The sequence below is a fragment of the Salvia miltiorrhiza genome, chromosome 4 (genome assembly GCF_028751815.1).
Source record: "Salvia miltiorrhiza cultivar Shanhuang (shh) chromosome 4, IMPLAD_Smil_shh, whole genome shotgun sequence".
In the NCBI taxonomy this organism is placed as follows: Eukaryota; Viridiplantae; Streptophyta; class Magnoliopsida; order Lamiales; family Lamiaceae; genus Salvia; species Salvia miltiorrhiza.
In genome coordinates, this window is record NC_080390.1 from 47,699,097 (window position 1) to 47,714,768 (window position 15,672).

Below are 15,672 nucleotides of genomic sequence, written 5' to 3' on the forward strand. Positions count from 1 at the left end.
TAGGAGATCTGGTGTATGCATTTATATAATCGAGATCCTAAAATTAAATAGGGAAGCTTTAGGGATGAATATAGGAACATAATTTTGGGATTTCTGCTGGGAGTGCTCTTAATAGTAGAATACAAAAAATACAATAACAAATGACGGGCAAAACATGGGTTTTGTATTTTTTCAAAGGAAGTCATTTTCTAATTAATCAATATAATGGATTGTGGTATTTGGTAACTTCTATTTTTAGTTCATCTTATTATTTATATTCTATACTAAGAAACTATACAAATTTACATTTTTACATATGTATATTTACGTTTTATCAGGTCAAATTTTCAACGACCTTAATTTCTCACAATCACCTTTTAAGTTGAGTTTGTCACATTTAATTTTTTCTAAGCGAAATTTACCTAGTGTGTGTGTATATATATATATATTCTCTTTAGAAGGACATATAAAAAAATTCGGACAATGTACCTAAAGATATAAATTGGTAAAAGATTGGAACCAAAAATGTGATAGTTTAGGACATATTGATTGGTTAACGTATTTAAATATATTTTGGAAACAAAACTAAGAGTTTTTTTTTTTTTTTTGAGGCAGTTCTAATTTAATTTTAGGGGGACCAATATTTATAACATTTTATTCGTAATTAAGAACGAATATTGGATAATGGGTATAATAAGCTGTACAAAAACTCAAACTACAAGTCTGCGACTACAGGGGCTTTAAATTCGTAAAAGAAAAAAAATCTTAAAATGGAAAAATGGATGCAAATAAGCCTGAAAAAGTTAAAAGTGGGTTATGTGAAGACCAAAAAGGCAACAACGAAGACTTTTGCAAACACAGACACACACACACTCTCTCTCTCTAAAATTTCTCTCTCTAATTATCTGACTTGCCGCCGACCCTCAAAAGCCACTCTTCCTCCAGTCGGCGTGGTTCTGAACGGCGCCGCCGCAGCAGAATCAAGCTGAAATATTTCGCTGTCTAACGCGTTCGAACATGCCACCGCGCGTAGGTAGATTTCAACCTTAGTAATTTTGGTCAAAATCTAAACATAAAATGGTCTTTGTTCCCAAACCATTTCGGTAGACATACAATTTTCAACAACTTCACAGCAATCCCCACCGGAGGTGATTATGCGGGAACATTTGGACCTCAATTTACTGAATTTCTGTAGCTGAAATTGGACTCAGCCTGATAAACAAATAGGAAATTTTTGGAGGGCTCAAGTTTGTTCAGCACGAATGCCCTTGAAGATTAATAGAATCTTTATTTTCCTGGTTTAGAGAAATCTTAGCGCCATGAATGAGTCGGCAGCTTCTGGCGACTCTTCTTCAGGTAATCAAACAACCCCTCCAAAACCAACTGCAAAGAAGAAACGGAATCTGCCTGGAATGCCAGGTATGTAGAAGAAAAGCTTCGAGAAATGGTTTTGTTTATTTTAATAAGTTATTTTTAATCATAGAACTGAAAATATGCGATTTAATTGTGTGATTTTGTGGTTTGGGTGTGTGATTGGATCAGATCCTGACGCCGAGGTGATTGCCCTATCGCCGAAGACGTTGATGGCGACGAATAGATTTGTGTGCGAAATCTGCAACAAAGGTTTCCAAAGGGATCAGAATCTGCAGCTGCATCGGAGGGGTCACAATCTGCCATGGAAGCTGCGGCAGAGATCGAGTAAGGATGTGAAGAAGCGCGTGTACGTTTGCCCCGAGCCGAGCTGCGTTCACCACGAGCCGTCGCGGGCGCTGGGCGATCTCACCGGGATCAAGAAGCATTTCTGCAGGAAGCACGGCGAGAAGAAGTGGAAATGCGACAAATGCTCCAAGAAATATGCCGTTCAATCCGACTGGAAGGCGCATTCCAAGATTTGCGGAACGAGAGAGTACAAATGCCAATGTGGAACCGTGTTTTCGAGGTGGGAGTCGCTTCAATTTCCATGGCAGCTCAAATCTTCAAGTTGAATTGCTTGCTTATCGCTTTGATTTTGATTGCAGGAGGGATAGTTATATCACGCACAGGGCATTTTGTGATGCTTTGGCAGATGAAAGCGCCAAAGCTCCCTCAGCAACTGAGCCTGCTGCTGATGCGGATCAAGATCTTGAAGCTGGAGTATCCTCGCTGCCACCACCGCCACCTGAAGAAGATCCTTCTCCTCCAGCTGATGTTGCCCCCAGCATACTGCCTGATAACAGCAATGATAATAATAGTGATCATGGTATTTTGATACAACTTGGATTTGTTTGCCTTAGTTGTCTTTTCCTCTATCCGTTTGTTGATTAGGACAAAATACAATAACGTTTGTTGTCTATCTGTCTTTAATCTTCAACTTGCTTTTTGTCTGTTACTGGTTTCTGTTGTTATCTGCATTTAATTTACACTATGTCCAAGAACTATATATTAAACAAGTTAAATGCATAAATAGATAGTGATATAATGGAATTATAAACTAGGACACCTAGAAGCAATCTCTATCTAACGTTTAGATCCTCTTTTAGCTCTATATACAGACCTTTAGTGGGAAAAAAATGTAGATCCTTTTCTTCTTCGTTTCTTTTGGTAAGTATCTTCTGCTTGTGTCTTGATATTTTTCAGTGACGGAGTTGCTGGATAGCACCACCGCCAATCCCAGTAGCAGCCAGATTTTAGAAGAGCTGCCTAATGTCACAAGTTTGGCCGCGAGATGCAGCAGTAGCAGTTGTTCCGGTAGTAGCGGGAGCTCGAGCAGTAACGTATTCGCCAGCCTGTTTGCTTCATCCACATCTTCAGCAAGTTTGCAGCCGCAAACAACTGGATTTACCGACTTATTTCAGTCTATTGCTCGTCCTGATTATACACCTGATGTCGTGCCCTCTTCATCTTCAGAACCTGTAGCTCTCTGCCTTGCTGTGAATCAAGGCTCATCAATCTTCGGGAAAGCAGGGCAGGAGCGTAGGCAATACCCTCCAGCACCACAACCTGCTCTCTCAGCAACAGCATTGCTGCAGAAGGCTGCTCAGATTGGCGCTGCTGCATCAAACGCGTCACTGCTGAGGGGTCTTGGGATAGTTTCGTCTTCCTCATCTCCAAATGCTAGCGAAGAGTGGAGTCAGCAGAAAATGGAGACGAGTGGGGGATCATTAGCATCTGGGCTTGGCCTCGGACTAGGCTGTGATAGTGGGTCTGGTTTGAAGGAATTGATGTTGGGAACTCCATCTGTTTTCGGCCCTAAGCACACTACTCTGGACCTTCTGGGGCTGGGGATGGCTGCTAGCGGTGGCTCAACGGGCGGGCTATCAGCTTTGATGAGTTCCGTTAATGGTGGTCTCGACGTTTCTGCAGCAGCGCAGCCATTTGATGGAAGAGAATATGGTAACCAAGAGATGGGGAGAAGCTTGTGAATCCATAGACTCCAGTTTTGGGCTTTAAACTTGTCTGGTTGAAGGTTTGCTATCCACATTTATCTTTCACTGCAGAAATGCTAGTAGTAGTTGTGATATGTGATTATATAATTCAGATATGTAATTTTACTCAAGTAGAACAGTATGTTGGGATAGTCAATTATATAAATAATTAGAAGTTGAATTATTTAGTTTAGTGACCATATCTGCTGTACATAAATTGTTTATTCATGTTGGCCAATATAAGCAGTAGACGGTGAGGCAGATGATGTAATGAAATAATGCTAATTTAAAAAATCTTAGATTAGGGATCAGTTAATTATGATAGGGACAGATGCATAAAAGTTTTTTGGCGAACATTTATGTCATGATGGTGGTGTGCTTGATTGAAGCATCATCTCTCACATGTTTTTTTCTTTTAAAAAAACATATATTAGGATGATGATAGTGTGATGTTGGATCCTAACTGCGAGTTTGATAGGGTGTGTTAGATCAAATTAAGCAAATCATTTAAATTTGTTACTGGTTTGTCTTTATATCATCTTGATTTGCCATAATCGTAGTTGAATATCACGATAGGCTCTATATATGTTTGTAGGTATGTGAGAGGGACGTGATTAAAGAATATGAACATTGATAATTCCATGTGGGGAATTGTTTGTGTGTGTGTGTGTGCGCGCGCACTGAGTAAACCTACGTAACCGTGCAAATTGTAAAAACCACGGATGAGTATATATCTGGTTTAATTTAAAGTTTTAAACCCATCATTTCTCACATTGTATATCTGGTGTGCAATATGGTTGAGTTTCTCTTCAACACATGAGAAATATTTAAAATGTGTAGTTTAATTGTTGTGTATGGCTTGCAGATATTTAATCACTCCTTTCTTTATTCTCACTGGTACGCCTCGCCATGCACGACAAATATAATATATTGTAAATTTAATATTTTATTAAGAATTAAGTATCAAATAAGCCCATAACATAGAGGTCCTTATCACATATGAATCCCTATAGTTGAGGTTGGTCTAACTAAACTCCCGAAATACTTAATTTCCTCCAATAAACCCCTCCGACTTAACTCGGAGTTAACTCCATTAACTTTTTTTTTTATTGGTGGTGGGATCCACACCTTCTTCTTCCTCAAGCTCGTCGGAAAAAACGCCGCTCTGCCCTTGAGCTCGACGGCATCCCAATCGCCTCCGCCCACAACTAACAACACATCATATATACTACCTTGTCTCATGAATGCAGGCTTATTTAAAGTAATGAAACTTCATCTTTTCCACCCCAGCTGCATGTTTCGCTTGATAACGTAAGCTTCTGGAATACATATATATTCCGTTTCTTGATCTACATTTTCAAATCAAAAACAAGAATTAATCAAATGAAGTCAACTTGAATTCAGGTGGAGATAGACAACGACATTGTCAAACTCAGGCTGATAAATCTGACGAGCCAGATCTCCGGCGTGTCGTACAATGGCGTCGACAATGTCCTTGAACCTGAGTTTAAGGAATCACAAAGAGCGTCTGTTTGAATTTCTACTTCCTTAATTTCTTTGCTGCTTTCAACTCACCATTTTGCTATTTGTTTTGGTCGTCGATTTTGTGTGAATGTAGGTATTGGGATATAGTGTGGAACAGACCGGAGATGGGCAAAAGTGTCACCGACCTGTAATACCTGCAACAAATTCATGAGATACGCCTACATTCATGAGATAAGGTAGTATATATGTGTTGTTAGTTGTGGGCGGAGGCGATTAGGATGCCGTCGAGCTCAGGGGCAGAGCGGCGTGTTTTCCGGTGAGTTGAGGAAGAAGAAGGTGTGGGTCCCACCACCAACAAAATATATATATATATATATATATATATATATAGGGTGTGGTTCTAGAGAGAACTACATTATTTGTGAGAACGGGAGAACCATCAAATCTAATGCATTCACTGTAAAAATTAATGCATTCGCTGTTAAAATTAATGCACTAAATTTTTTTTAAAAAAATGCTCCCTTCAGGATTCGAACTCAGGTTCTATATTCATCCAACTAGATGATGCATCCACCGTAGATCTTGATGATCGAATGGCTGAAAATGGTTCTCCGTTCTTTTTTTATTTATGGTTCTTTTTGGAACCTCTCCCTATATATATATATATATATATATATATATATATATAGAGTTGGGCTAAAATAAAAACAGTTTTTTTTGTTTAAAATAGGATCACATATCATCCATTGATTTTAAGAGATTTGATGGCTGGATTTCGTCCCTTTTATCAGCCCCAATCTACACGTTTATATTGAATGAGGATATTCATGTAATTTTCATATTTAGTAATACCGGTATAATTGATTTGGAGGTTATTTGCACGATCTTTCCATATCATACCAAATCTGAAAATCTCTATCACTTAACATAATCTGCTATCACTCAATCAATTATTCTTTCGAGAAATCTTCAGTTTCCTGTAACTTGCCTCTGTACATTGAATTAACACAAAACCTCAATTTCCAGAGAACGCAGTGGACGATTCAATAACAATATGGGTTCGTGTGGTATGTATATCATCAATCTATATCCGATTCATGTTACAATTCATTCTATGTTCGATTCATCAATCTATGTCCGATTCGGTGGCTCATTTTTCTTTCATTTTTAGTAGAGTTATTGATTGCATATCTGGTTCGCTGCCTAATTTTCTTTCACAGTTTATATGTGGAGATTTATAATGATCTGCATTGTAATCTGATTCATGCATTTACTGTTACAATTCATACTATTAATGCATGCGAAACAATATCAATGTTATTACTTGTCTTTCTGATTCATGCATTTGCTTTTATAATTCATGCTATTGATTCACCCGAAACAATATCATATTATTACTTGTCTATGGATTCGATGTGACTGTATTTGATAATGCATTTCATTAATACTCCACCAGAAACCTATTTTACTAAGCTTTATTCTATACAATTTTCAGATGATGTAAATAATCATGTTGCTTTCCGACCTCCTCATTCGTACCTACCAATTTGTGAGGATAGTAAGAAACCATATGTGGGTAAAGTGTTCAAGACATTGGATGAAGCGTATGAGTTTTATTCTATGTATGGACATGCAGCGGGATTCGATACTCGTAGGGGGGGTTTGAAAAGAGGCAAACATCGACAAGTATTGTATCAATACTTCATCTGCAGAAGAGAAGGTGTGAAGCCAAACTCGAAGAAAGATATATCAGAATCAAGTGTTCAAAAGAAAATACGACGCCGGAAACCCTCTACCAGAAATGGCTGTAAGGCTCGTATCACTGCAACACTTAATGATGATGGCAACTATGTTTTCACCAGCTTCTCTGAATTACACAATCATTCCCTCGTAACTGAAGATGTTCGTCACCTTATGAAATTCAATCGCAAAATGGATGAGTCACATCAGATGATTATGTTGAAGTGTGCCAAGTCCAATATTGGACCAGTGAGGGCATTTCGTATTTTTAAAGAACTGGTTGGAAGTTTTGAGGAAGTGGGGTGTACCAGCAAGGACTTTAAAAACCTATCGTACAGCATGAATTCGTACGCGGATGGTGTTGATGCCCAACTACTACTTGACAGGTTTCTAAGTAAACGTGAAACTGATGAATGTTTCAAGTGTGAATATTTAGTTGATGAAACTCACAAGGTGAAGAGTTTGTTCTGGAGTGATGCTGTTGCTGTTCAAAATTACTCGTTGTTTGGTGATGCGGTGTCCTTTGATGCCACGTATACAACGAACAGGTAATCAAATATTCTGTACACGTATAATTTTTTTTAAAATTTGTGCAATTCAACTTACCTGTGTATTATAACGTTTACAATTCTTATAGGTACGACATGATTTTTGCTCCATTTACCGGCAAGGATAATCATGGTGGGTGTGTTACATTTGGAGCAGGGTTACTAACCAGAGAGGACGTGAATTCATACTCATGGATTTTAAAACAGTTTATTGAATGCATGGGAACCGCTCCTGCAATGATTATAACAGATCAAGACCCAGCGTTGAAAATTGCTGTTGAAAATGTAATGCCCAACACTAGACACAGGTTCTGTATGTGGCATATCATGATGAAGCTTGCTCAAAAATTGCCGAATTCTTTACGAGAAGATGCCGAACTGAAAAGCGAGATACATTCTGTCGTATGGTCGGAATTGGATGAGCCAGTTGATTTTGAAAGGAAATGGACAGAAGTATTAGATCAGTATGAGTTGACTGACAACACATGGCTTGCCGATATGTTTTCACTCCGTTCGTATTGGATACCTGCCTACTTTCGAGATTTGAGCATGAGCGGCTTGTTTAGAACGACATCATTATCCGAAAGCGAGAATAGTTTTTTTCGGAGATACTTGAATCGGAATTCCAATCTCGCTGCATTCTACATTCACTTTGAGAGTGCTATGGAGGCACAACGGCATAATTACAAACAGGCGTGCATTGTAGATCAGACAACGGTGCCCCAATTGAAGACTCACACCCCACTGGAACACCATGCCTCACTTATATACACCAGGAAAGTATTTATGGATATTCAAACGGAGATCATTGAGGCTACTGATAGATGTCGTATAAAGTCAATGGAGACAGACGACGACAAGCAACAGTACTCCGTAGATGACAGATCTAATGGTGTGTTTAAAGTTGTGTATATAGCGTTAGAAGAAACCATTACATGCTCCTGCAAAAAGTTTGTGAGTGTTGGTCTTCCATGTCGGCATATGTTTGTTGTTATGCGAAATGTGGGAATGAAGTTAATTCCTTCCAAATATATAGTACATCGATGGCTAAAGGCTGCTAGTGCAGAAGTTATATCAACTAGCAACATGAAGTCACGCAACAAGTCATTGATGGCAGAGGCTTTTCGTTGTATTGGCATTGCAGAAGGGAATGACGAGCTAGCTGATTCACTCTTAACAGAACTGAAACGTTGGGCAGAACTTAATTCAAACGGCGCTCAATGCTTGTCTCCGGTGAGCGGGAAGCAAAAAATGTTTGAATTATTCTATGGTTCGAAGATCCCTTCAGTTGTAAATGTTCATCCTCCAGATGCCGTGAAGACTAAGGGAAGTGGCAAGAGATTGAAGTCAACTTATGAGGTAGAAGCTGAGAAGGCGAAAAAACCAAAGAGAAGATGCAGGAAATGTCGTCGTCTAGTTAGACATGATTCCCGCAATTGTGGAAAAGTTGTCGAAGAAGAGAGCGACGAGGAGTGATTTTTTTAAGCTTCACAGTTTTGGATTTACAGACTTCACCTCTAGATTTTAAAGTTATGACACCCATCTTATTTTATTTAATGCAATTTAATGCACGTACCTTTGACATCTTTACTGTTTTAACTTAGCTAATTCTTTTAAATGACTAAAAATGAAATATGCTTCATACAGACATCAGGAATGTTCATAATACTTATTCCACATATAACATGTTTTCCTAATAAGCTTGGATAGTTAAAAAAAATACTTTAGCACAACAATTACTGTTGATTCTTGCACTTCAAAGTGCCCCTATATTCATTCCATTCATTAGTTACTGTTATATTCATTCCAACGGCAATTTGTATTAAGATATTGAGTAGTACGTACCAGAAATGAATTAATTAAATTATATTACACTATGCATTGTTATCTGATTCATGTAACTTGCCTATAGATTCATACTTCCAAGAAAGCATACTATAAAGATTCTTTATCTTAAAACGATCATTCCATTGAGTTCCCTGCGAAATAATTTTTTTTGGCTACCACCTTTGCCATCTTTACTATTTTAACTTAGTTAATTCTTTTAAATGACTAATAAAAAGTGCCCCTATATTCATGCCATTCATTAGTTACTGTTATATTCATTCCAACGGCAATTTGTATTTAGATATTGAGTAGTATGTACCAGAAATGAATTAATTAAATTATATTATACTATGCATTGTTAACTGATTCATGTAACTTGCCTATAGTATCATACTTCCAAGAAAGCATACTATAAAGATTATTTATCTTAAAACGATCATTCCATTGAGTCCCCTGCGAAATAATTTTTTTTGGCTACCACCTTTGCCATCTTTACTGTTTTAACTTAGCTAATTCTTTTAATTGACTAATAAAAAAGTGCCCCTATATTCATTCCATTCATTAGTTACTGTTATATTCATTCCAACGGCAGTTTGTATGTAGAGAGTGAGTAGTATGTACCATAAATGAACGCATTAAACTATATTATTGTATGCATTGTTATCTGATTCATGTAAATTGCTTATTGATTCATACTTGTTAACTGATAGAAACCAATATTGTAACTAAATGAATTAATTGTCCACATTCTATTGCTGCAGATAACCATTGCATCTTCCAAAGTTTTATTCTACAAGAATATATAGAATGCAAGAAAAATCATGTTGAACTTGAACGTACGTGCTCATTCGTATTTACCAATTCACCAATGAAATTGATCGAAAAAAAACCATTTTAAACCATCTAATGGAACTGTTCACGCATATTATAAATATTCTTTATCTTAAAACGATCACAATCCAAACACAAATTTGCATCCATACATCTAATAAAAAACTAACTGATTAAATTAAAGTTTGAAACGAATAAAAAAGCTTTGAACTGTTTCAGCCATTATTCTAATAAGTGCACAATTTTTTTTTCCCAAACGCCGTTATCCAAGCAGTGTAAAGTCGATATTGACGCTTGGATCATCATCAACCTCCTCATAGTAGTCAGTCGCACCTACAGTAACGAGGTCTTTAACACTATTTTTCTCCCATCCAACAATAGTTGCACAATACCTCACCCTCAACAGGTCCAATTGCTTCTTCAGTTTCGCAGTTAGACCACAACTCCAACTAGATGCACCTTCACCCATGAAAGTCTCCATATGCCTCATTAGGTATACTCCTGTGTCGTTAATGTTCTTCGAATCACCCCACTTTATATGAATTATTGACAGTCTTGACCTCTTTACAATGATGCTCTTATGAACTTCCTTCATATGGGTCATGTAGTCCACCAACATTTGCCTCTAATACATTACAACAATTATTAATCAGCCCAGGAGTCAACAATATTTTTTTTCCAAATATTATATAAATCAAAACTTACCAAGTCATCAACTGTCCGGCTGTATTTTTCCTCTTTCATTTGTGCCTGACTCTCATTTTGACTATCTAAGACATATATCCTCTCCTTCTTCAAGTCAACGCATAGAGCGTAATACTTCAAGACTCTACATACTGGGAAAAAGAACTGCACACAATATGTAATAAAAATTAATTAACATATGACATACTAATTTCAATCAAATAAAACAATGACTGCCATCATATAATTAGGTACGAACCATGTCTATAGCATTGACAAGTGTATGTTGAATACTGCCTAATTCAGCGGTTAAGAGCTTCATAAAAATATCTCTTCGCTTTTTATAAGTCCACGTGCTTGGCGGTTGCACAATCGACTCCAACTTCAAAGAAATTATACAAATCCAGTCAAACTCAACTTATATTGGGATAAAATTATTAAAAGTTTGCATATAACTACTTACACAGATTTGTGTTGATGCGAAGAAACGACTGGGAGAAGTGTCCGCACGGAACTGTTCATTCCAATTCAAAAACACAGTCCACGTATCAATCAACTGAAGATCGACGATGTTACCCCTACATAATGAAACAAAGTTGTCCCTGCGAAGAACCTTTTTCTCGTATTCAAATATAATATCGTTCCTGCAGAATAAGGAAATCTCAAATCTTTCATGTTCACCCTTCAAAAATCCAAAAATAAATGATTTACAATGCAATCTGAAATAATTATTTACGGCTTATGGGCACGGTAGTACAAGGCAAATAGTCCAATCGCCTTTTCCCTCTTAGTCAACCGTTTTGTTGTATTGACGGTCCTCTCCACGAAGGGTGACAAATTGAAGCTTGTCCTACGAAGCAATTCTTTCCCCCTGCATTTTGGCCCCAACGGGGATGGTGTCTGCAAAATCGTCTATTTTCGCACTAACCAATCAAATATGCGGTATGAATCACATTCACATGCATGCTAGTTAAATTTTACGATACACAATATATGCAAGATCACATATGAAATCAGTATGAACCCCATAACAGCACACTCTGCACCATATATTAATAACACAAACTGAATTGCAACATAACAACCACACTGAATCCCTACAGCAAACAACTCCATCCACGCATCAATGTCCAAAATAAAAGGAGTATGTCCACATACTACACATCATGCATCACATATTAGCCAAAACACAATACATACATTTTCGACTCGAGTCTTCAAGACACATCGGTCCTCAGTTTCATTCGCGACGCACGCACCCAACACCTGATTCAATTAGTATTTAATACAACCATATCGAATTAGATTACAAATGACCACTACGCAACCTCTTTACCACTGTCTTTGGGTTTTCATACACCCTGTTTTCTTTTCCATCTTTTCTCTTAATTCCTGCAATATTGGTCTTTGGCCCACGTGGAGGTTGCACGTGCTGTTTCCCAGCCTCTTCAGCCTGCCGATTCGCCTAGCAAGAAAACATATTTACATCACTCTATTACTTCATTTACATGACCGTCATACTAACAAAAGAAATACAACCCAGTTCAAATTACTAATAAATCCCATATAGGAGCATATAAGACAGACACAAGTTAACCAAGTATTACTTACATTCACAGGTAGGTTAAACAAGCTTGTATTGGCTGCCAAGTCCTCAACCCGAAATTCTTTTCTAACCAAGGGGGTCTGACACCCACCATCTAACCCAACCTCCTGTAAAAAATACAAAAAATATCATTACATTAGAAAATAAAAACACTAAACCGATGGCTCCTTATTATTATCATCTGTAGCAAAGTATTTTAAAAAAATTGCACCTTTGGTACCGCTCCAACTGTGTCCATCACTCCTGAAATTGTACCATGGGTTGTCTCAGTGCCCATCAGGTCCGATGCCCCAAGGTTGAATCCCGTTAGATCATCAACATGATCTATACGGCTGCATGTCTTAGTTACTGCTTCATCACATGATTTCAACATCTCGTCGTCGTACCGTAAGCCATCAACTACCACAACATTATTCACTGGTGTTTTTTCCGTGGCTGTATGAACCAACATTTCAGCGGTTCTATCATTATCAAGCTTATCAACGGGCATCTTCGTCAACATAAATGGAGCAGTAACCATTAGTTTCTTGGCTTCTTCAAACTTCTGCTTGAACGCACACGACTCAAGATCTGCATCGTCAGCTATGTTCAGAAACCCCATGATCTTGTCCCTTGACTTCTCAAACTGGACCATCTCCCTCGTCAGCCTACTCAAAATAGTTTCATCTGTAACAATGCCAGCTCTCTCATCCGCTACGTGTTCAGTATCTCCAGCCTCGTCCACATGGAAATATGGAGGAAGATCTGGCCCATATATCGTAATGGGATCAAGAATTATCCCATCACCAAACTTGCCACCATTTATTTCTTCAAGCTCCCTATCCTTCAACTTCTTCGTGTTCCAGCTTTTAAACAAAGGGAAATCCCTTTTCACATTCGAATTCACCCAATTCAGCCTATCAACGTACAATATCTACATAAAACGAAAAGGCACACGTTTTAAAATTACACAGCTAACCAAATTGTACATGTAAGACATAAATATTGAAGTATTAAATGACTCAACAATTTTAATAATGTACCGTCATGAACATTGTTGGACCGGTGAAGAATTGCTTCGTGTTCATCTGCCATGTACCCTTGCTTGTAATAAGAGACTTGATCACGTACTCGGCCCAGTTCCACTCTTTTACTCCATCCAGATCCTCCAGACATCGAATGATCCTGGGTACTATGGAACCGTTCGTTGAGCTCTCGATCAAGCAATGCGCAACCATAAGCATGAACTGAATCTTGAACCATTGACCTCCATCCTGGCAAGCTAACATATCATCCCTAATCTCATGCACCTTAATTCTCCTTGGATTCCTTCCTGGAAATCGCGCCTTCCAATCCTCAAACAAAGGTGTTATATCATCATTATCAACTAGATCAATATTCTTATAGCCTCTCGGAAATCCCAACACTCGGTATACATCCTCCTCTGTAACTGGAATTGTCTTACCAGATGGTAGAACAATCTCTGATGTCCGAGCATTGTAGCTGTGAATCAACCAGTAATTCAATTTCCCAGGTAGTTCCTTAATTGTCAGATCCAGTAAATGGTCAAAACCCAAAGCTGACACTGCATTCTTTTGTTGTTCGTTCATATCTTCCATAGCCTTAACTAACACAGAAGGAGTGGTCCTCGTGAACAATGTCGGATAATCAGCGTATGGTCTTACAACCAAATCCTCATAGTTCACCATCCCCTCTTTTCGTTTCTCATACCTTGTCTTTTTTACAACTGCAACAGGAGACCCACCATCCTTTATCGAATCATCGGATGTCTCCTGCTCGGGATTCTCAACGACATCCATTTTCTTCCTCTTATTCAAGACCCCTGCATCACAAGAACCACCAACTGAACCATCTAACAATGCAATTATAGATCAATGTATAAATTAGTATAATATCTTCACATACCGTCTAACATACTTTCCATCAAAGCACGCTTCATCGCCGACATGAGTTCATCATTCCTATGCTTTGACCTAACTGCAACAAGGCGAACAAATTATTTTAGTTCTTTGCTTAAAACAATATTTAAAAATTTATATATGAATTTACATTCGTACCTTCTTTCTTTCTGTTTTCATCGGCATCATAATTGTTATCTCCAATCACTATACCTTTACCCTTCTTTTGGGCAATATATGCTGTGATTCACACGACAATTCATAACGTTAGAAGACAGTATTATAAATGATCCATGCAACTGATCCATGAACACTTTCTTTTTATATTTTTCCAATGATTCATGCTTAAAATAGATAGGTGCATCCATCACAACAAATAAATCAAATTTGCAAATATTATGGTTAATACACAACCCAACACTGATTCAACCATATATTACCAAATGGCATGTTCATACATCACAACAAATGAAACAAATTTATGCTGATTCATGCTGCAGCTTAACTGGTTCATACTACAATTATTTTCCGCCGAATGCATACATACCCAAATTATAAACACAAACAACGAAATACATAACCTTTTAAAACGTCATCCTCATGATCGCTGGTAGCAATCTGTTTCCCTTTATCCTTCGAACCACCTTGCCCTAACCATATTACAATTCAATAAAGAGTTTATACCCATTTCAGCACATACATATCTGCTTAAATCACATATGGTTCAACCAACACATACACGTGATTCGTACATATACATTATAATTCACATTAAAGCAAGAAAATATTTACTTTCACTAGCATTCACATTCGGCTTCACTAATGAACCACATAGTATCTCAGAAGCACAAATAGTAAACAAATATAGGGTTCACTAACAAAAAGATTAAAAAAATACGTCTACCTAACGACGCTTCAATTTTTTATGTCTACACTTCAAACGACAAAACAGTAGGTCCCCACCTTAATAAAATTAGATTTTTTGATAAAGACAGTTCAAGGAACATTCTACTGTCTCACACATAGATCGGTAAACACATTTAAATGTTCATATATTTTTAGTTCAAGGAACATTCATATATTTTGAAACCAGAACACAAATCGGAAAACAGATTTAAGTGTTTTATCCATGTCGCATCAGAAATAAAATGGTCATAAAAAAGGAACCACACCATCAAAATATACATACCAGCTCTCTTTGCTTTGGTAATCGCCATTAAATATGTAAGACGCTGGTTTTTTAGATCTTCGATACTTCTATACGAATTGTCGTCTCCCTGCGCGAAGCCAACAAAATCGCATGAATCTTAGTATGATTCGCCCTAGCCGCATGAAATGAGGAAAATGAGAGAGTAGTGAAAAAAAAATCCTATAACCTTAGTATGAATCCCCCCCTTCTGCGCAAACCCAAATGAAATGAGGAAACTTGTATTGCAGTAGCAAATGATGAAATGAGAGATATCTAGATTAAAACCCTCCATCTTCCGATTCATACACTTAGAAGCAATATTTTATTAATTGTTCAGAGATTCGTAAGATCACATCAAATCCTTTTAGTTCGCAGGCAAATGATACGGTATATTAATTACCAATTAAATGGGGCGCTATTTTCGGAGGGAGGTTGATGAAGATAATCAGCCGAAATATTATTAGACAAAAATATCCTTATC

The 15,672-nt window shown here is 37.6% G+C and overlaps 3 protein-coding genes across 3 annotated transcripts; 2 read left to right on the forward strand and 1 right to left on the reverse strand.

Moving 5' to 3' along the window:
• Positions 1–754: 754 nt before the first annotated feature.
• Positions 755–3,576, forward strand: LOC131023911 (zinc finger protein GAI-ASSOCIATED FACTOR 1-like). The gene is made up of 4 exons (XM_057953555.1): positions 755–1,398; positions 1,522–1,918; positions 1,998–2,218; positions 2,596–3,576. The coding sequence occupies exons 1-4, from the start codon at positions 1,299–1,301 to the stop codon at positions 3,378–3,380; spliced, it is 1,503 nt and encodes a 500-aa protein (XP_057809538.1). The 5' UTR covers positions 755–1,298; the 3' UTR covers positions 3,381–3,576.
• Positions 3,577–5,922: 2,346 nt separating this feature from the next.
• On the forward strand, positions 5,923–8,632 carry LOC131023532 (protein FAR1-RELATED SEQUENCE 5-like). Its single transcript, XM_057953076.1, has 3 exons — positions 5,923–5,935; positions 6,364–7,156; positions 7,246–8,632. Exons 1-3 carry the CDS (start codon positions 5,923–5,925, stop codon positions 8,630–8,632), a joined length of 2,193 nt encoding a protein of 730 aa, XP_057809059.1.
• A 1,286-nt stretch (positions 8,633–9,918) lies between these two features.
• LOC131023533 (uncharacterized) lies at positions 9,919–15,219 on the reverse strand. The gene is made up of 14 exons (XM_057953077.1): positions 15,192–15,219; positions 14,584–14,652; positions 14,162–14,242; positions 14,010–14,081; positions 13,127–13,926; positions 12,316–13,017; positions 12,110–12,211; positions 11,835–11,963; positions 11,699–11,764; positions 11,235–11,410; positions 10,962–11,142; positions 10,758–10,880; positions 10,520–10,663; positions 9,919–10,439 (listed from the first exon to the last, which is right to left on the reverse strand). Exons 1-14 carry the CDS (start codon positions 15,217–15,219, stop codon positions 10,077–10,079), a joined length of 3,036 nt encoding a protein of 1,011 aa, XP_057809060.1. The 3' UTR covers positions 9,919–10,076.
• Between the last annotated feature and the right edge of the window lie 453 nt (positions 15,220–15,672).

Excerpts from the sequence above, each read along its gene's own strand:
- LOC131023911 (XM_057953555.1), top strand. The coding sequence starts at position 1,299 with ATGAATGAGTCGGCAGCTTCTGGCGACTCTTCTTCAGGTAATCAAACA. Across the intron at positions 1,399-1,521 it reads GAATCTGCCTGGAATGCCAG|ATCCTGACGCCGAGGTGATT; the intron begins GTATGTAGAAGA and ends TGATTGGATCAG. Across the intron at positions 2,219-2,595 it reads TGATAATAATAGTGATCATG|TGACGGAGTTGCTGGATAGC; the intron begins GTATTTTGATAC and ends GATATTTTTCAG.
- LOC131023533 (XM_057953077.1), bottom strand. The coding sequence starts at position 15,219 with ATGGCGATTACCAAAGCAAAGAGAGCTG. Across the intron at positions 14,243-14,583 it reads TGAGGATGACGTTTTAAAAG|CATATATTGCCCAAAAGAAG; the intron begins GTTATGTATTTC and ends TGTGAATCACAG. Across the intron at positions 11,964-12,109 it reads TGTTTAACCTACCTGTGAAT|GCGAATCGGCAGGCTGAAGA; the intron begins GTAAGTAATACT and ends TTTTCTTGCTAG.
- LOC131023532 (XM_057953076.1), top strand. Across the intron at positions 7,157-7,245 it reads GCCACGTATACAACGAACAG|GTACGACATGATTTTTGCTC; the intron begins GTAATCAAATAT and ends CAATTCTTATAG.